The 21,678-nt window shown below is 39.1% G+C and overlaps 1 protein-coding gene across 3 annotated transcripts in view; it reads right to left on the bottom strand.

Annotated features, from left to right (window-relative positions):
- The window catches only part of PCDH19 (protocadherin 19), a 112,302-nt gene that overhangs the window by 33,735 nt on the left and 56,889 nt on the right, over window positions 1-21,678 (bottom strand). For 2 of the 3 annotated variants that reach the window (XM_030934033.1, XM_030934032.1), the window contains 2 exons: window positions 21,458-21,516; window positions 12,729-12,901 (listed from right to left, as the gene is read on the bottom strand). In XM_030934033.1, the coding sequence (XP_030789893.1) occupies window positions 12,729-12,901; window positions 21,458-21,516 (232 nt within the window). The remainder of the gene's footprint in view (window positions 1-12,728; window positions 12,902-21,457; window positions 21,517-21,678) is intronic. The other variant, XM_030934035.1, reaches the window with a different exon arrangement.

Below are 21,678 nucleotides of genomic sequence, written 5' to 3' on the forward strand. Positions count from 1 at the left end.
TTTTTTTTTCAATAAGCTGATTTTTAAATTAAATTAAAGTCAAAACAATTCTTTTGGTTCACCTCCCAGATCAGAGCAACTGACAGCCTCATTAATGATTAAAAACAGCAGGTGGTGATGCCTTGGAACAGTTTGACCAGCCTAAATATCTTGAAACATACATCATTCCTCTTTTCCTTCTTTTCCATGTATTAATAGAACTAAATATTCTAGTGTTCACACAGGTTGGAAACTCTATAGAGGCCGAAAGAGGAGGAAAGAAAGCAAGTTGTCAAACATTTATTATTATGCAAGTTAAGGATAGAAAAGGAGAGAATATATGAGCTTAGAGATGGAAAGGTGACCACAGAAATTGGAAAATATATCTCTGGCATTGGACTTGGATTTGCAAACTCATGACTTGGAAGCTGCCTTGCTGCAATGAACTAAGAGTACCAAGTTTCTCCAAATTATTAGAGTACTGTGTGTCTACAGATTTCTACTTAAAAAGGAAGCAACATTATAAGTTATATTTTTATTCAAAGCAGATTACATTTGCAGTCCTGCATTACTTAGAGTATAGGGACTAGACCATAAACTTTAGAAAGACCCTAAGGCTTAGCTTACTGGGGACAGAGGGAGATAAACTTGCTTTTAGAGTTCTAAAATTCTAGAGCTCTTTAGCCAGATTGAATATTTTCCTGTTAAACTAAGGCAGTAAGCTAAAGAGTCTTATTTGCCATTAAAATTAACATTACTAAGGTTAAAAAGAACTAAACTAATGATAAAACAGGGTTGTCTGTTATTTCAAATTTAATAGCTTGCACTTTTGCTGTCTAAACTGTCGTGAAGGATAATGAAGTACAACTATTGTTTCTGATGACTAGAGACCCTCAAAAGAAAAAAGTATTTGTCATGAGGCCGCCTCAATGTAACAAAACTTTGAGTAACTTCAGTCACAAAGAGTTCATTTTCTGATCAATTCTTTTGGCCCCTTCCAGATTCACTGCCTTTCAAATCACCTCTTCTACACACCATCCTACACACACTTTCAACCACACATTAGATCTCTGAATGGCACATTTTTAAGTGAAGTCCAGTGTTCACCACAAAACCTAAAATCCTACAGCACCCTTCTGACATAGACACCTGAACACACACACTTACAGTCCCAAAGGATTTGTTCCAAAACAACTCTGGAGACTGATATTTCATTGATAATCTCTTTAGCACAAACTATGAGGAACTGCTTTATATTCTCTCTACATGGCAGAATGATTGGTTTACAGGGTTCCATTTTGTCCAGTTGCAAAAGAGTCTGTTTTGTCTATCCACTGTGAGCTTTACAAGTCCATCTAAGACCTAAGCCTAGATTATGTGAGATCTTTGAAAATAACCCCAGTAGGGGGGAGGGGGGAGGGATTGCAATGGGGAGTTATACATGATATAAATGATGAATTGATGGGTGCTGACGAGTTGATGGGTGCAGCACACCAACATGGCACAAGTATACATATGTAACAAACCTGCACGTTATGCACATGTACCCTAGAACTTAAAGTATAATGAAAATAGATAAATAAATAAATAAATAAATAAATAAAAAGAAAATATCCCCAGAAGAAGAACCTGTGTGTGATCCCCTAAAAAGCAACTTTTCTGATGTTCCTAAAAAGGGCAGCTCAAACCTTTTCTAATTTGGTGCTTGATGATTGATATGGTTTAGCTCTGTGACCCCACCCAAATCTCATCTCGAACTGTAATCCCCATGTGTTGAGGAAGGGACCTGTAATCCCCACCTGTTAAGGGAGGAAGGTGATTGGATCATGGGGATGGTTTCCCCTGTGCTGTTCTGATGATGGTGAGTGAGTTCTCACAGGAGCTGATGGTTTTGAAGTACAGCACTTCCTCATTCCCGCATTCACTCTCTCTCCTGTCACTTTATGAAGAAGGTACCTGCTTCCCCTTCTGCCATGACTGTAAGTTTCCTGAGGCCTCCCCAGCCATGCAGAATAGTGAGTCAATTAAACCTCTTTCCTTTATAAATTACCCAGTTTCAGTCATTTCTTTATAGCAGTGTGAGAATGGAGTAACACAACAATTTTTCTAGGCTGGAGTTTTACTGGGGATAAGCCTTACAGAAAGAGAAATGAAAAAAGACTTTCTTGTCAAAAAGCCACATTTCCAAAGTGGATGTATCAATTAAACTTTCCTTGATGCAAAGTATACAGGGCACTGAGCCATCTGATAAAAACAAGAGACCAAAAATACCTTGGGCAAGTCCTGACCCTGGATGACAAAAAGCATCTATCATAAAAGAGGAAAGCCATCTCACAACTATTTTGTCCACACAATAAATAAATGACACATAATTTTGGTATTGTTGAAATTGCTTTTAAAACTATGGGGCCAGGGCATCAGAGAAATGCAAATCAAAACCACAATGAGATAGCATCTCACACCAGTTAGAATGGCTATCATTAAAAAGTCAGGAGACAACAGGTGCTGGAGAGGATGTGGAGAAATAGGAACACTTTTGCACTGTTGGTGGGACTGTAAACTAGTTCAACCATTGTGGAAGACAGTGTGGCGATTCCTCAAGGATCTAGAACTAGAAATACTATTTGACCCAGCCATCCCATTACTGGGTATATACCCAAAGGATTATAAATCATGCTGCTATAAAGACACATGCACACGTATGTTTACTGCAGCACTATTCACGATAGCAAAGACTTGGAACCAACCCAAATGTCCATCAATGATAGACTGGATTAAGAAAATGTGGCACATATACACCATGGAATACTATGTAGCCATAAAAAGCGATGAGTTCATGTCCTTTGTAGGGACATGGATGAAGCTGGAAACCATCATTCTCAGCAAACTATCACAAGGACAGAAAACCAAACACCGCATATTCTCACTCATAGGTGGGAACTGAACAATGAGAACACTCGGACACAGGAAGGGGAACATCACACACCAGGGCCTGTTGTGGGGTGGGGGTAGGAGGGAGGGATAGCAGTAAGAGACATAACTAATGTAAATGACGAGTTAATGGGCGCAGCACACCAACATGGCACATGTGTACATATGTAACAAACCTGCATGTTGTGCACATGTACCCTAGAACTTAAAGTATTAAAAAACAAAACAAAACAAAAAAAACTATGGGGCCAGGGGTGGTGGCTCACATCTGTAATCCCAGAACTTTGAGAGGCCGAGGCAGGCGGATCACCTGAGGTCAGGAGTTCGAGACCAGCCTGGCCAATGTGATGAAACCCCATCTCTACTAAAAGCACAAAAATTAGCTGGGCATGGTGACACAGGCCTGTAATCCTAGCTACTCAGGAGGCTGAGGCAGGAGAATAGCTTGAACCTGGGAGGCGGAGGTTGCAGTGAGCCAAGATCATGTCATTGTACTCCAGCCTGGAGCAAAACTCTGTCTCAAAGAAAAAAAAAAAAAATCTTGATTCCAGTCCCTTAAACTGGCTATGAATGGACTTAATTCCCCACATTTATTTCATAACAAAAGGATTAAAAGGAAAATAAACAGAAAAAAATACAAATATTCAAAATCCATGTTTAGACTTATCATTTCCCATCCTGATAAAATTTATGGCTCTTAACCATCTTATGACAGGACAGAAATAATGTTAGGCTGGGAGCGGTGGCTCATGCCTGTAATCTTAGCACTTTGGGAGGCCGAAGCAGGAGGACTGCTTGAGCCGAGGTGCTCAAGATCAGCCTGTGAAACATGGCAAAATCCTGTTTCTACCAAAATAAATTAGCCAAGCGTGTACCTATGGTCCCAGCTACTCGGAAGGGTGAGATGGGAGGATCGCCTGAGCCCAGGAGGTCGAGGCTGCAGTGAGCTGTGATCGCACCACTGCAGTCCAGCCTGGGTGACAGAGTGAGATCGATCTCAAAAAAAAGAAAAGAAAAAAGAAAAGAAAAGAAGAGAGGGAGAGGAAGGGAAGGGAAAAGAAAAAAGAGAGAGAGGGAGAGAAAGAGAGAGAAAGAAAGGAAGGGAGGAAGGAAGGGAGGAAGGAAGGAAGGAAGGAAGGGTAGGAGGGAGGGAGGGAGGGAGGGAAGCGGCGGGGGAGAGAGAGAGAAAGAAAGTCCGTCCCACAAAACAACTTGATTTGTCTCTCATCTATAAACCTATTGGCAGTGTCCCTACTTTCCATGGCCTATAGAAGTTGATTTTTCATGAAGCAACTGGAAAACATTCACCTAGCAAATCACCCAAATAGAGCATAATTTTATCTAGCATACTGTGTTGGGGCCTGGCTTCCACTATTCCTCCAAAGAGATCCCATTACACCAAAGGGTCCTTTTAAATGCATTTTGGTTTCCAGCTCAAAAAATCTTAATTATTTTCTTCACCGATCCTATGCAGTCTATTCCATACTGGACCATTTTTGTTATCGGGCCATAAACTACTGGAGAATGAAATTCTTAATTGTTCATTGGGCTCCCTTTACATATCCTGCATCCTCTAATATTTTCAAAATGCTTAGAAATGTGGAAATTCTTAATGTCAACTAATCAAGAACAGCTTTGGCATTTATTTTTTGATGAGTAATGAATTCCTTACCACAGGCAGTTTTCTGTTTTTGTTTTTTTGCTTTGTTTGTTTGTTTGTTTTGAGACAGAGTCTTGCTGTGTCGCCCAGGCTGGAGTGCAGTAGTACAATCTCGCTCACTGCAACCTCTGCCTCATGGGTTGAAGTGATTCTTGTGCTTCAGCCTCCCAAGTAGCTGGACTTACAGGCACGTGCCACCATGCCCAGCTAGTTTTTGTATTTTTAGCAGAAACAAGGTTTCACCATGTTGGCAAGGCTGGTCTTGAACTCCTGGCCTCAAATGATCCACCTGTGCCAGCATCCCAAAGTGCTGGGATTACAGGCAAGAGCCACCATGCCCAGCCTACCACGGATAATTATTAGTAATAATAAATATTAAAATAACTTTGAATATCAGACAACTAAAAGTTCCAAGTAGATCAGAAACACACATGCATGTACACACACTATGTAGAGAGAGAGAAAGAAAAAAAGCATAAATATATATATAGAAAGAAACAATGTATTGTATATTTCAAGATAGCTAAAAAAGAGGATCTTAAAAGCTATTATCACAAAGAAATGATAAATGTTTGAGGCTAGATACACTGTTTTGAAACTCATGTGGTTATTTCTTCCCCAGTTTTGCTCATATAGAGACTTTTAAAAATGTCTTCATCCTCTTGCAAATGTATCTAGTGAAATGTTTAATTACTTGAACCCAGGAATGTGGGTCTAGTGTACACTTCCAGGGCATGATTCCTATAAACCCCAATCTCATATCAGGATTGCATATTTAAGTAAGAATAATGGGATATCCACATCATCAAAAGTGGTTATGCAAAGAAGCAAGGAGGAGCCAGCTCCCAGCCCCCAGCCCCTAGCACCCAGCCCCTAGCCCCCACTACTCAGCTCAGAGATAACCTGGATAGGAAGAAATTCAGGCCCCGTGATACCCGTAATCATGCAACAAACCCATGAGCCTATGGCATCTCTCACCACTCTACTTGTCAATCACCCTTTTTAGAGACTCTCTGCGGGAACCGCATAACATATATATAACCAATGTGTGTGTGTGTGTGTGTGTGTCGGGAAACACAATATGCTATGACACAATATGTTAAATAGATATGCTATAACACAATAGCACAATGCCAAAAGAATACTAGCAAAGAAATTCTGACAACAGGGAGGTTTCCATTAGTGAAGAACAACTTTTTATTCTAGTGATTATTTTTCCAATAAAATGTAAATGTTGCTTTAGAAAAAAATCCAATTATGTGGTACAGCAGATAACTGGTTTTGAAAAAAAAGAAAAAGTTCTAACTGTCACCTCTCTTCCTGCCTGCCCCAAAACTGCTGAGACTGAGAGAAAAGATAAAGTTTCTGGGCATCAGAAAAAAAGGGGTACTAGGCATTGAGTGCCACTGACTGCCTCTAAACCAGCAAGGTAAGTAGACATGTCAGACATGTCAGAGATTAAACTTAGCATCCTACAATGACATTAACCAAAGGTGAGTAGGAAATTCAACCTCACAACAGGTGGATTAAAAAAAAGTCTACCAATGTGATATTGTCCAAATTAGAACATCAAAGGAGAAATATTTCATGATATTCCCATTGAAAATAACATCTTGATTATAACAGTCTTTTCATATTGCTTCTCTTGCTTTACTGGTACAATATTCACAAGATTTTTAATGACCCCAAAATCTATTCTTATAATTTTTTAAAATAGAATTATTCATTTCATCATTGAGCTGGCCTTGGTCACCTCAGTAAATCCCAGATTAACAAAAGCAAAAAGATGACAACTTTTACAGTCAATAACAGCAGTAGTTGAAACATTCAATTGCCAGAGCCAGGCACATAGTGGGCATTCAAAAATATTACTGAGTAATGAGTGAAATATATCTGTATGTTCATGGTTTATTCCTGCCTAGTATACCAGAGGCAGGATGAAAGCAGCTGGAAGTCACATATATAGAAACACTGTGTACACATTCCTGGGTTCAAGTAATTAAATTTCACTAGGTATATTTGTAAGAGGATGAAGACATTTTTAAAAGTCTCTATATGAGCAAAACTGGGAAAGAAATAACCACATGAATTGCAAAACAGTGTATCTAGCCTCAAAGATGCTAATTCAGGTCCAGGGGGATCTAATCAACTGCTTTGTTCAAGTAAAGATAAAACTTTTTGACAGCAAATGCTATTCTGATAAAATGGAATTTTCAATTACTCTATGAACATCTGGCCCATGCTATCCTATCTGGAGCCCAGCAGCACACTGCTTTGCAATGACACGAAATAGTCTCCATTGAGAACTCCCTATTTTGCCAAGAGACTAATTGAAATGAGTGTTTCAAAATTCAATGAGGTAAGAGGTGAGTCGGGGGATAGATAAGAAGATAAAAGAAGGGATGTTCAGTCATGGAATCATAATTTCTTTAAATGGCTAGAGGAAACAAAATTACGCATTGTTGGTAGAGTGTTGAAAGTGTAAACATCTCGATACACCTGTGGTTGACACTAGAATAAGCATAGTAGACAGCCAACAGAACATTTTCACGGCAAATTTGTAATAGCAGTTGCATTAGGCACAGATCAAGTTCTTCAAATCCATGTTATACACAGCAAACATGTTAAATGCTATTCAGGTGATGAAACTAGTAAATAAACAAGTCTACTAAAACAGAAGAATCTATACTTCCAGAAATAAAGCAATCATTATATTGCACTTGGATGCATTTGATATGAAAAGCAGATAAATCTTACAAAAAAATTCTGTAAGTTGCTTCCATTTGGTATCAGTCAGCATGGAGGGAAACCAATTCAGTGTTGTAGTGAACTCCAAATCGGGTGCATATTAGAGCAATTGGAGTCATCTTTTCATCTGGTGAATTTATAATCAATAATTAAAATCATAAGGAAAGAGGGAATGAGTGTAATTTGAAACAAAATAGCTCAGCTTGGGACTAGTGTACACTTCTAGGGCATGATCCCTATAAGCCCCAATCTCATATCAAGATTACAATTTAAGTAAGAATAATGGGATATCCACATCATCAAAAATTGTTATGCAAAGAAGCAAGGAGGAGCCAGACCCCAGCCTCCAGCCCCCAGCCCCCACTACTCAGTTCAGAGATAACCCGGATAGGAAGAAATTCAAGCCCCGTGATACCCATAATCATGCAACAAACCCATGAGCCTCTGGCATCTCTCACCACTCTACTTGTCAATCACTCTTTTTAGAGAGTCTCTGCAGGAACTGCATAAAAGCAAAATTCTTATCCCCACCAGAGGGTGGCAATTTTACCAGGTAACTCAGACTCCTTCAAGCCAAATAATTCACTCAGGGACAGAAGGCATCAGTTTAAAAATTTGAGTGTTGACTCCCAAGCTCAGCACCAAATTGCCTCAAGAACCAAATCAAGTGGTAAAACCTGCCAGTGACAACACTTACTTGGTCTCAAGCCACTCAGAGCTATTAAGAGACAGCATTCCAAAAAATGCCACTCTACAATACACCAGTAGAAAGCACAGGATAAAGAATTCTCTATCATCTTCTTTTCTGGGAAGCCATTACAACAAGAGCTGAATAATAAGGACAAACTGAAACGTATTAATTCATGGGCACTGGATAACAAATGAATTTGTAATTCAGTCAGCTGGCAACCAGAAAATTCAGCTTAGCCAGTTCATCAACCAACTGACCTGGTCTTAGGCATGTCAAGAGAAATACCAAGATTGACAGTAATCCAGAAAGCAGAAATTCCTGTCATTCTGTCTCATTTCCACCCTCACTGAGCTCACGAATGTGTCTGGTTGGACAATCAAAACACAATCCTTCTGCTGTCTATACATAGTAGGGAGACTATAGCTTATAACAATGTAGTGTATATTTCAAGATAGCTAAAAAAGAGGATCTTAAAAGCTATTACTGCAAAGAAATGATAAATGTTTGAGGTTGCTGGATATACTAACCACCCTGATTTAATAATTATATTACTATATAACATATACATGTATTGAAGCATCACACTGTACCCCACCAATATGTAAAATCATGATGTGTCAATTATAAACAAAATAATAAGTAAATTTAGACATTTTTAAAAATTGAAAAAGAAACACATAATCCAAACTTCCTAGTGACTAAAATACCTGACTTCTGCCATTTGAGTTCAAAAGTCTTCTAAGCCAGATGCAGTGGCTCACGCCTGTAATCCCAGCACTTTGGGAGGCCAAGGCAGGTGGATCACTGGAGGCCAGGAGTTCGAGACCAGCCTGCCCAACACAGTGAAACCCCGTCTCCACTAAAAATACAAAAATTAGCCGGGAGTGGTAGTGCACATCTGTAGTCCCAGCTACTCGGGAAGCTGAGGCAGGAGAATCACTTGAACCCAGCAGGCAGAAGTTGCAGTGAGTAGAGACTGCACAAGCGCACTCCAGCCTGGGTGACAGAGTGAGACTCTGTCTCAAAAAAAAAAAAAAAGAAGTCTTCAAGATATTCTCCTTCTTTTGTTGAATATAATATTCTCCTTTCTTCATTAAATATAGTGATTCTGGGTTCCCACCTCTAGGAATGTTCTCAGAGAAGGGTTATTGAAAATTAAGGAATTCGGGCCCTTACACAGAGTCACAAAGGACACTTGTCATTCACACCGATCATTCTTCTGCTACAATAAAATCTTAAGGACAAATCCCATAGAAACTTTTGGCAGTGTGGAAAAGCACAGGGCCCGGGTGTCTCTTAAAAAGAGGAGCAAATATAGTTTATACCTTTACCCCAAACACAGGCAACACAGTATCAGCTCCTTGAACAACCCATTCCTGCTCAAAGGAAAAATTAACGGATGCACAAAATTATCTTTATTTTGAAAATTCTGAGATTCCCCTTCAATCATGTGTTCACATATGTGCAAGGAAAGATGCAGTACTAATATCCAAATTAGAAAAGTCACAGAGAGAGCTACAGACATGAAAGACAAGGTGAGCCAAACTCCCCAAAACAAAGGTGTAAGGCACACTCTTCTTGGATACATTTGGCCCAACTTTGGAGTGGTTCTGGCAGGACTACAAGAAATATCAGGATCAGAGTTAGCCTGACAAGTTCACTACATTCTTTACTCTGCTCCAGTGACACCTACACAAACCTCAAGAATAGTTGCTCTGGAACTCCAAGAATTTCAGAACACTTGGGTTTAAGATTCCTATCACAGTGTCAATGAACCAAGGGGATTGGGGACTAGTTTTTTCTCCTCAAGGAATTCTTGAGATTTTCAGTACAGGTCTCAGTCCAGTGCAGATTCTATTTTCCCATCTCACCTTTCTAAACTGGTAATCCTTTGAAGCAACAATACCATGTCACCCTGGGACAAATCTAACTAAAATGGTTATAAGATCAGGCATGCATGGTGGATCACCCAGTGACTGCATTTCAACCACTGTACCTTAAGATAACATGTGATATACTTATTATGCAAATGCAGACTTCAGATAGTAAAATGCTATGAAATATTAATTGTTGGAATTGTTCCTCTTTTTTGAGGTTGCAGTCATCAGTCCAAGTGAACTGGTGATGGAGTATGTGTGGCAAGCCTGAAGTTGATTTGGGACACACAAGTATGATCACAGAAAGCTTCAGAAGTAGTGGGATATCACAAGGGAGAGACTGAGGCGTAAACAAGGCCCAAATTCTTTTTGTACCTAAACTTAGGCAATCACACACGTTGAAAAGAACTCACTCAAGGGTTGGTTCAAGTGGTTTAACCACTGCTGGAATAATAGAAAAAATGAAGATATACACATGCAAATCAAATAGTAAGAAAACGTGAAAGTGTTACCAAAATGACCCAGTAAAAAGTGTGTGTGTGTGCGTATGCATTTGTGTGTGTGTAAAAATCATCATCTTATATGTAGGAGAATCTTGCAGTATTGCCACACATCTCCTTTAGAATATTCTCATTATTGATTATGCCAAGGACACAGATGTAAAGTGAGGTATACAAGGCAAATTGGGTTATGTGGTCACTCTACCTATATGGCGACTGGTGGTCTCTACTTTCAACCCAAATGACTAAGCTGAAATAAAATTTAGGTATGCATTCACAAAAAAGAATACTCTTATTATCCAATCTACATAGCATATATATATACACACACACACATACATAAATACATATATATGTAATACATCCAATTTGTAAGAAACTCTCAGAAAAAACTAGCTGCAGTTCCCTGATACTGTTTTCCTAGAGAAATGTGACAAAAAATTAAAACAGATGTTGTTCTAACCACGCATAAAGTGAAAATCAATTATGACTATTTCCTTTCCTGGAGTCATTTCATTTCAGAGAGCATCTAACTAAAACCCTTTCTTGGCCGGGCGCGGTGGCTCAAGCCTGTAATTCCAGCACTTTGGGAGGCCGAGACGGGCGGATCACAAGGTCAGGAGATCGAGACCATCCTGGCGAACACGGTGAAACCCCGTCTCTACTAAAAAAACACAAAAAACTAGCCGGGCGAGGTGGCGGGCGCCTGTAATCCCAGCTACTTGGGAGGCTGAGGCAGGAGAATGGCGTAAACCCGGGAGGCGGAGCTTGCAGTGAGCTGAGATCCGGCCACTGCACTCCAGCCTGGGCCACAGAGCGAGACTCCGTCTCAAAAAAAAAAAAAAAAAAAAAAAACCCTTTCTTGATATAAATGAAAAAGCACTTCTTTGAAACACACAACTAGTAAATGATATATATCAGTTTGCATCCTGTGTCATACTGCTAATCCTCTGAGTATTAAATTGCCTCTGTTTCAGTTATATAAGTGTTTAATTTTTTTCATCTTGAGTCATAGTGAGGTTTCCCAGAAAGTGTATTATCTCTGCAGATGTCACCACTCACCAATTAGGGAAGGCAGCAGTGCACAATTCATAGTGACCTCTCTATATAATAGACTTTGACACTTGGGTCTGCTGGGGAGGGGATGGATTAGACAATTTAATAGAATCTACAGTGACTAATTTTTTTTCCATGAAAAATATTTTGTTTTGTAGATAGTGCATTTTTTTCCTTTGGATTTATTTCCAAAACCAAAACAAAAGCATTTAATGATGTTTACAGTGAAATGAAACAGCTGAAGACCAGCACATAATCACCATATTTTGTTTTCTCATCTTTAAGTCTTATAGCAGTAGGACTTCCAGCTGAGCTTGAGTCTAGCTTTTTCTCAAGATGTAGCCAAGCATTCTGAAGCTTCACTGAGCCTAACCACCAAGTTGAATTCATATTTCTTAATTGAAAAAGACAGGATGTTTGCATAGCATGTTTGCATCAGTAAAATATTGAAAATGACATTTGTGCCCAAGTCCATCTAAACATTCTGCCTTAGCTGAACTCTGCTAATGTTTTTATACCCTGGTTTCTGCCTAGCAAAGTTTTAAATAGTGCCTCCTGATAAAGCATGTGTGGCTGAGTTCTGAGTTCACAGAAATAGACTCTTTTTCATACATGAGGATGCTACTCCTGACATGTGCTTTGAGGTGCCTTTCACATTAATGGAATATTTTACATTGACTCAGCCACGTTCTCTTACCCTGGTCTCCCCTATGACTAATGGCATGGTTTTGTGTGGAAGCTAGAGGGAGGGATTTGGCATAGCAGCCCCATAGACAAAATGGGAAGTTTAGTACTTTCTATCCTCAGTAAATAGTACACAATCTGTAGTCAGAGAATAGAGTCTCACTCTGGGTAAAGCTAACCAGTCTGATAAGGAAACAAAACCCACCCCTTTGGTCTCATTAGTGTTGTGTTCTATGCAATTCAATTGATCAGCTGAATTCATGTACTAAAGCAAAAAGAGGCATTTATTCCTGGAGAGAAGGCATCTGTTCATCTCCTATGAGCTTAGTGTAGTTTTATTGAAGAAAATGTATGCAATATGTACATGTAGTAAGCTTCTGAAGTGCCTGAACATTATACAGACCTAGAGGATCCACTTAGGGAGGGCAAAGAAGAATCTGGCTAGGTGTCAAGACATCTCAAAAACCTGTAGATGCTGCTGAGGTGTGAGCTCTGTAGACACCTTGATAATACACTCATTAAGCAAAGTAGTATAGTATGCCTACAAACATTTTGGGTTCTTTGGAGTCTACTGTTGCAACTTACATCCAACCAGTCCTTACCATGGTCAGGCATCTGAGATCCCATGGAGGTCACACTGGTGTTCAGCACATCATTGACAGCAGTATCACAATACAGGCTCCGCTGGACATCATGCTCACTGTCAGTTTGGTCACTCTCCTCATGTCCACTATCCTTCAGGCTGTTGCCCTCTAGGTCCTTGAAGGTGGAGCTGCTGGGTTGAAGAAAGAATGATAATTTACGACCGTGACAGATCTGATTTTAAAAATCTTTCTGCGCCAGGATGATATCAGCTCCGTAATGAGGCAAACAGTGGCTAGATTGCCAATAGGGTAGGAATAAGGCGAAGAGAAATTTGTGTTTAAAGATAATAAAACTTAACATTGCAGAGAGGTTCCCACTATTGGATGCTGACACAGCTAACATTTTCATTCACTTATCTTAAATGCATCACTACAGACAAGGTGGAAGAAGCTACATTTCTAAAACTGCCTCTAAAGAATGTCATCATTTCAGAAGGCTTCTTTCTCTTCTTATAAAATCAAAGTAAAATAATAATAGCTAGTGTTTACTGAACAATTACTATTCATGAGGCACTGTTTTAAGTGTTTGGCATTAATTAACTGTTTAAATCATCACAACTGTATAAGAGAAAGGTGCTACTAATATTCTCATTTACAGGTGGAAAAAAAACAGAGGTACATGGAAGTGAGATAACTCGCCCAAGGTCACACAGCTGGTAAAAAGTATAGCGGATCTAAGACTGAAAACAGGTAGTCTAGCTCCAGAGCCTGCCTAGAAATTTAACCACTCTGTATATTGACTCCTAAAAGATGTCTACTAACCAACTGTAAAAAGCAAAGGTAGCAGAAATTGAAGTAGTGCAATTAAAATAGGAAGGATTATCAGGACCAGAGAACCCAGGTCAGTTTTATCTGAGAAAAACAGATGAACATATTCAAAGAAAAAGAGGAGAGTCAGTAGCTGGGCATGGAAAGTGTGATGTTTAATTCTGTGAGTCAACTTGACTGCACCATGGAATGCCCAGATAACTAGTTAAACATTATTTCTGGGTGTGTCTATGAAGGTGTTTCCAGAAGAAATTAGCATTTGAATTGGTAGGCTCAGTAAAGCAGATAACTCTCCCCAGTGTGGGTGGGCATCATCAATCCACTGAAGGACTGAATAAAACAAAAATTGAGAAGGAAGTTGAGTTTGCTCTCTGCCTTACTGCTTGAGCTGGAACATTAATCATCTCCCGCCCTCAGTGCTCCTGGTTCTCAAGACTTCAGACCCAGACTTGAATGTACACTATTGGCTCTCTGGTTCTCAGGCTTTCAAACTACACTCCCATCTTCCCTGGTTCTCCACTTTGCAGATGGCAGATTATGAGACTTCTCAGCCCCCATAATCACATGAGCCCATACCTTACAATAAAACTTTCTACATATTTATAGATTTAGATATGCCTATTGGTTCTGTTTCTCTGCAGAACCCTAACTAATATAGAAGGTAAGACAAAAGTGAGAACCAGAAAGTGAGCACTAATACAACTCTGAGTATAGTTATACTAAGAACATGAAAACTTTCAGCTCAAGTGCTGATGTGTAAAATGATTCTTGCATTTATTAAATCAATCTACCATCCAATGCACTAAGCATGCAATCCAAAAACTCCACAACGTTTCTCATGAAATAGAGAATAATGCATAAGGTACAGCTATAGGGCACCCATCTGCTATTTCTAATACTTTGTATGTCCTGACAGAATCCGCAGCTGTGCTACACCATGAACCATAAATTATGCATCTGAAATACCTAGTGGATGGTGAATCCATTCCCTAGTCGGTCAGGAAGCAGCAAAGGCACACTTAAGAAAATGTGTTGTTGCCTCAACAAGGAAGAGTGTTATGTTTGTGAATTAGAACAAACCCTAGTAGACCTACTATGCCTCTGAGAAAAGAGCCCTGTGGAGATGACACTGCAAACTCACTTGATCTGCTCAACCTTGGACACTCACAGGCCTGGCTCTCTGAGACTGATAAGAAGATTCAGTACATATAATGAAGAACTATGCCATGGACACAATGGATACATTGTCACTCTCCACACTTGGTCAAGAAGAATCCCAGCAGATTTTTAACATATGACCAACCTAGATGTAGAATGCTTGCTGACCTGAATATAAAAGTAAAGATCAGGAGGGCAGTAACTGGAAAGCCATAATTATAAGAAAATGAAGAGCAGGAGAGAGTGAAGCATTGACCTGTTAGCTAATTATTTTCAGAAAGAATAACTGAGCATCAACTGCACTAAAAATAAAATTACTCAATAGGCCAGCTCATTCAGCTCCCTCAATTTATGTCGCACAGCTAACTCAGCCTTATGGACCTACCAGGATGCCGTTCTTTAAAAAAAAAAAAAAAAAAATTATCTTACAGGTCTTTTATGGTCATGATGGCCAGTTGGAAACACATGATTTAAAGTGTTTCACCATTTCTAGCTTTATGGCACATATTATGGAGTTTTCTGTAAATACTGTCATAATCCCACAGTTTAAATAGATTTAAAGTTTGTTTTTTAGAAATTATTCTCTGTTTTGTGAGGTGGGTGCCTGCCTACAAGCATCCATGTACCTCTGGAGGAAGGAAATGACCTGCCTGGATGATATTCAGGTAACTCCATTTTTATAACAAATATTTAACTTTCCAACCTGTATATTTTCTGGTGTCTGAAAATTTCCTTAATCCACAACACAAATTTGTCACTTTAAGCCAGAGAATTCAACTCTGAATTCAGCAGCTGTTGAAACTTGCTTGAAACATATGATGATGAGGGGTCTAGTATGGGGGCAATGTAACTAACCAGCCCTTTGAACAGGGCTTCCCAGCCTTGGCAATATTGGCATTTGGGGCTGCATAATCCTATGTTGTGGCTGTCCTGTGCATTATAAGGTGTTTAACAACATCCCTGCCCTTTATCTACTGGATGCCAGTAGTGACCCCCACTTAAGGGAAAAAACCAAAAATGTCTCCAAAGAGACATTGCCAAATCACCCCACAGTTAAGAACAACTGCTCCAGGTTCTTTATTTCTATAGCAGACTGCAGTGAACAGCCTGAACTTGGAGTCATTAGGAGAGGTAATAATCTATAATCTGCCACCTCATCTGTGTGACCCTGGATCTGATATCTAATGTCTTTAAATCTCAATTTCTTTATCTGTAATATGTGTTTGCTAAAACCCCCTTCACAAGGCCATTTAGAAGACTCAAAGAGACACTGTACATGAAGTACCAGATATACATAAATGCTCCATAAATGGTTATTGTTTAATATGATCATTATTCTGTGTAGTAATGTTTTCACTGAGTTACAATTAAATATTATGTCCATAGTTTTTATAGTATTGGTATAGAAAGTTTATATTTAAGGAACTCTTCTATATCTTCTGTAAACAATAGTCACATACTATTAGGTTAATTTCTTCTAACATTAAAGAACAGAAAATAATAGTTCTCCTGTCAAATGGCGATCCTTCCTTTAATGAATAATGAAAACTATATCACTTGATGTACTTACTGCTTTGTCTTGATTTCTCAAAAACTTCAACATAAATGTAATGTTTAGTTGCAGTCAGTTACCTCCTTGGATGCCAGGGATGTCTACCTTACTTCTCCTAATTGGTTTTGCATCTGCCTTTCAAAAATTTGATCATCTTTTTTATAGGCATCTGAATGTTATAAACAACCTCAGAGATTTTGCTTTTTTAAATAGAAATGATGGAAATAATAAAACAGTGAAGGATTAGCTACTAGGATGTAAGGGACTGGTAGTGTGAACATGATAAGTTGTGTAGTCTCAGAATAAAAAGCAAGAGGTATAACAACTCCCCAAAACCCTGGAATAGTTAACTCATTTAAAGATTAGTTTGCCCATCTGACAAACTAAGCACCACTTACACTGATCTTGTAAGAGCATTTAGTGGTTTAATGAATGGATTTGTGTAAGGCAGTTTAAGACCCAGTGAGCAAGATGCCGCAAATTGTAAAACAGCCTGGTAAATGGCTACTCACCCAAAACAAATAACAATTTATGCCAGGCATAAAAAATGCTGATTTCACTTGCTTTATTACCTGCATACCTCTTGGGAGATGAAGGACTTGTAAAACAACTTTTGTGGGACAATAAATTAGGGGTTCCTGTTTCCAATGATATTGCAAATGCACATGTTTCTATTACTGCTCTGGTGGCCAACAGAAAGACAGATATGTTTGAAAACACCTAGAACAGGGTTCTGCACCGAAGAGTTACTCAGCAGATGCATGACGAATGAACATCACACAAATTCTGACCCATATTTACCATCTGAAATATTAGAGCTCTTTTCCAAAAGACATAAGAATCTGAATGGAAAGAGGTTATATCTTACTAGTAGGTGATACCACATACCCAGGGAATGATATCTGAGGCTAAGAATGAGAAAGGAGTGAGAATGAAGATTATTATAACTGTGTTTAAGTAATACAAGGAAAATCCTAGAGTGGTTTCTGGACCACCTGTATCACAATCACCTTGGGAACCTGTTACAACTGGAGGTTCTCGAGGGATGGAGCTAGCATCTCTGCATTTAACAAGCCTTTCAAGTGATTCCAATGCACATTAAAATCCAGAAATCACTGGCTTAAAGAGAAATCTAGTGCTAGTCTTTAACAGAAAAATGCTAAGGTTTTCTTCAATTCCTCTCATGCATTCATTCAATAAACATGTACCAAGCATTTATTATATACAAGGCACCATACGAGGTGCTGCAAAAACCCCAGGACAATTTGGGTGGAAAAGAAAGCATTGTGCATGATTTAGGAAGCCAAAGCTCCTAATCCTTTCCACACTGAGTCAGTGCTTTGTTCATTTTCTTTGGGCCACAGCCTTATGCCCTGCTTGATGTTGTTCCCAAAGTACTGTAGGAGTGGATATCACACAGCAGCCCACAAAACAGGCATGAGGAAAGAGTGCTGCAGCAGGGACAAAGTACCTCTGCCGGCTTTCCTTGCTCTGAGAAGACAGCAAGAAACAAACAGAGCAGGAAGGAAAGCCATTCAGAAGAAACTCTGCACTGCCATGATTTGTTAATCTGGGGTCCTCACATAAGCCTCCTTGGGTACACCTGCAGGTTGCAAGTGACATTCTGAAAAAAAAAGAAAGAAAGAAAGAAAAAGAAAACTACAGAAATATAATGCTAGATTCCTTGGTGCATAAAATTATGGGAAGCCTGCCATATCACTTCCTTTTCCCAAGGCTGAGCTCCTTTCTCAACCTTGATTTGTGCCTATGAGAACCCCCTTGCCCTCTGGCTTTCTGTTGGGTTTAGCCAAAGGAAGACACCAGCAGGAGATCAGAGCAGGGGAGAACAATGATATCAGGATATTGATTGCCTCTGCTCCCTTCCTCCAGGGTCACTTCATGATGACTGGATCCCTTGGCCAACCAGAAGTCACTGTTACTCTCAAGTCAGTGTTCCCTACATGCTGTCTTCCCTGGTCCTGTCTGAAGTATTTTTAGCTCCTCCAGTGCCATAATACTGCAGTATCCCTTGAGGTTCACTAACCATGCCCAAGCCTTTGTAAATGGTCCCCTTTGTAAATAAACTTTCCTCAAGCCATTCCAATTTAGGTGTGCCAACTATTTCATGTAGGAACCCTGACTGATGAAGGAAAGACCCAGAGATGGACAGTGGTGGCTGCTGTTCAACTACTCAGGGTAGATAGAGGTAAAAGAGGAAAAGATGCCTGTATGTAAACAGTCTGGCTAAGAATGCTAGCAACTGCTAAAGAATGCCGAAAAGAAGGGTCCAAGAAACATCCTTGGATAAGTAGAAAGTGAATAGAAGAAGAGAACATGGATAGAAAAATAAGTTCTCAGCCGAGCATGGTGGCTCACACCTGTAATCCCAGCACTTTGGGAGGTCAAGGTGGGTGGATCATTTGAGGTCAGGTGTTTGAGACCAGCCTGGCTAGCATAGCGAAACCCCATCTCTACTAAAAATAAAAAAAATTAGCCAGGCACAGTGGCACATGTCTATAATCCCAGCTACTCAGGAGGCTGAGGCAGGAAAATAGCTTGAACCCAAGAGGTGGAGGTTGCAGTGAGCCGAGATCGCGCCACTGCACTCCAGACTAGGCGACAGAGCAAGACTCGGTCTCAAAAACAAGAAAAGAAAAAAGAAAAAGAAGTTCTCAAAGTTAGCCTGAAATTGTATTGGCATTCAAAGAAACAGGGACTTGATAGTAAAATTAAAACTGATAATCAGATTCAGAATTTCCTGGCCAAGAGCTTTTACCACGCATGTAAATGGATCTTCAAGAAACCACATACAGCATAACCCCTTTCAAACATTTCTGTGAGCTATTTGAACAGGCTTTGCATGACTTTATCACCTGGTGTTAGCCACCACTCTCAACATTTTCCTCACATTTTACATTTAACACAGTTGGTCCCCAGAACAGCATAGCACACAAGATTCCCTGTATCTTTCTAAGTATTATGCTTCGTCTATACTCAATTGACCACACAAATTCCAAGGCCTTCAGGGTTTCCCAAAGCCCTCACAGCTCTCTAAACAGAACCCTGGCAAAAATGCATGTGTCCCTGAGTTTTCAGGTGTTTCCTCTTGATCAAGGTGGTCCCTGGTTTTATTAAAAAAAAAAAAAAAAAAAGCTATCTTTGATTTCATGCAAAATCAGGAGACTTTTTCACCAAGAGTCCATTAAGTCTCGGTTGTGCCTTTTGTGAGTATGTGTCTATAAACAAAAAACATAAAATAATTAACCAAAATCAGAAGTTCCCAGTAAGTCTCAACACTGCTGTGGAAATACATGTATCCCCAAAGCCATTAATGTTTAAACATAAGTTTTTATCTTATCAGTCTACCTTGTAAATTGGTTAGTCAGGACCGATGTAAGATGCAAGGGTGCCTGGGAGTCTTAGCTTTCTTCCAGGCTGTGACAATCAGACTCATATTATCAGGTTTTTAATTTTATTTATTTATTTTTCTTTTTGGTAGAGACGGTAGGGGGTGGGGGGGTTGCACTATTTTGCCCAGGCTGGTCTCCAACTCCTGGCCTCAAGCAATCCTCCACCATCAGCTTCCCAAAGCACCGGGATTACAGGCATGAGTCACTGCGCCCAGCATCATGTTATCTGTTTAACCTGGCTATAGAATTCCCAGGTACCCTGAGTTAGCCCAAGGGGCCTGTGAGACTAAGGCAAGTCACTGTTTTTATCAAAGTTTTAAAATGGAGCTTTGAAAGTAACAATCCGGAAGCAGAAAACAAAGCAGGTTTCTGCTACAAAGGCACTCTAATCAGTACACATAAGAGGGTTATTTTTTTCTTTCTAAAACAAATTAAGTCAGATAATTTTGAGTTCCTCACTTTTTGCTTTTATTCTGTGAGCCAGGAAAATATCCGAAATGGATTCCTCCCAACCCCTCAAAAAAAAAAAAAATTCTCAACTGTGCTTTCACTGATAATACAAGGGCTACCCATTTTCAGACAACTAATGATCGTCACTTAAGGTCACAAGCAATTCCAGACCAATACAGATAAACTTAGCATGCTTTAGGGGTTACTGAAGCCTCATGAATTAAATTAGACATGAATGCAAGTTACCTGAAGCTTGTTTATTCCTTGAAATCTACTCTTCTGGTGATGTAACTTTATGGGATTAGAGCCAGCAAAATAACAGAATTTGCAAGTCTTCTCTGTTACAGCTCTAACATACCCTGCTTGCCTCTCTGTTTCATTTCTATTATTTTAACAAACATACTCAGAGTTCAATTTTAGCTGCAGAATAACCACTGGACCATGTAAGCGATATTTACATGAAACAGCAATAAAGGCATCATTTGAATGGTCAGGACTGGTCTTTCTGCGCAAGAGGTTATCTTCTTTGCTCAGTTTCCACCTTTTAGAGGGTTTCCCAAACTCTTTGTCCTTCTCCCATTGGGTGTAGCCCACTGCACCAGATGGGATCTTTCTTGGCAGTATTCAGCTCTGTACTTAACATTATTATGGCTCCTTGGATACTAAATTATGACCAACCAATCACATAAATCTCAACTTTGTTTCCTCTGAAACACTTCTAAATATTTTAAGAAGAATCAGGCAAATTTCTTTTTCTCTCTCATCTAGAAAGGAACGGATTAGCTTCTGTCATTAAAATATCCTTAAAATGATTTCAAAGTTGTTGAAATAGCATCAATCTCAAAACTCATGGGAAGTTCTACATGCATAAAATTTTTAAGGCTTTCCTTTATTTAAAGTGAAGAGCAACAAGAATTTTGGTATCAACATGATTGTGAAAGTTTTCTACTGTATATTTCTAATATCACATTAGAAATATTAGAAATAATATTAGAAATTAGAAATAATATTAGAAATAGTGAATATTTGTAATACCAGATTTCTGTCACTAGATAAAACTATATTTTAATATAATCTCAATTTTATTTTTAATTTTGAGTGTTTATACATACATTTTCATACCAAGAAACATAAAATGTCAACAGTGATTACCTTTGGTTGATGAAATTACCAGTGATGTTTATTTACTTTTTTATGCTTTTCTCAATTTTCCAAACATTTTACAATAAGTAGGTTAGACATTCATTTTAAAATCCCCCAAAAAAATACGGTTTAAAATTTTTAATCTGTGTTGCTTTTTAATGTTAAATCAAGCTTAGTTGTAGCAATAAGCAAGCAAACCAACATACCTTTTGATTAAATGGGCTCGGCTATTCACGTAGTTGGAGTCAAAAGAATAGTTTTCAGTCTGCAATGAGAAGAAAAAATTAAAAAGGTTACATAGATGATTCATAAGTAGATTTCGAACTATCCTACTTAGAAGGAATTTTTCTTCTGGGCCAAGAAGCAGTGAGTGAATTGGAACCCAAGGCCACAGTGGAGCAGCAGCCTCTGCCTCCTTCAGGCCCTA

This window comes from Rhinopithecus roxellana, chromosome 7 (assembly GCF_007565055.1).
Source record: "Rhinopithecus roxellana isolate Shanxi Qingling chromosome 7, ASM756505v1, whole genome shotgun sequence".
NCBI lineage: Eukaryota > Metazoa > Chordata > Mammalia > Primates > Cercopithecidae > Rhinopithecus > Rhinopithecus roxellana.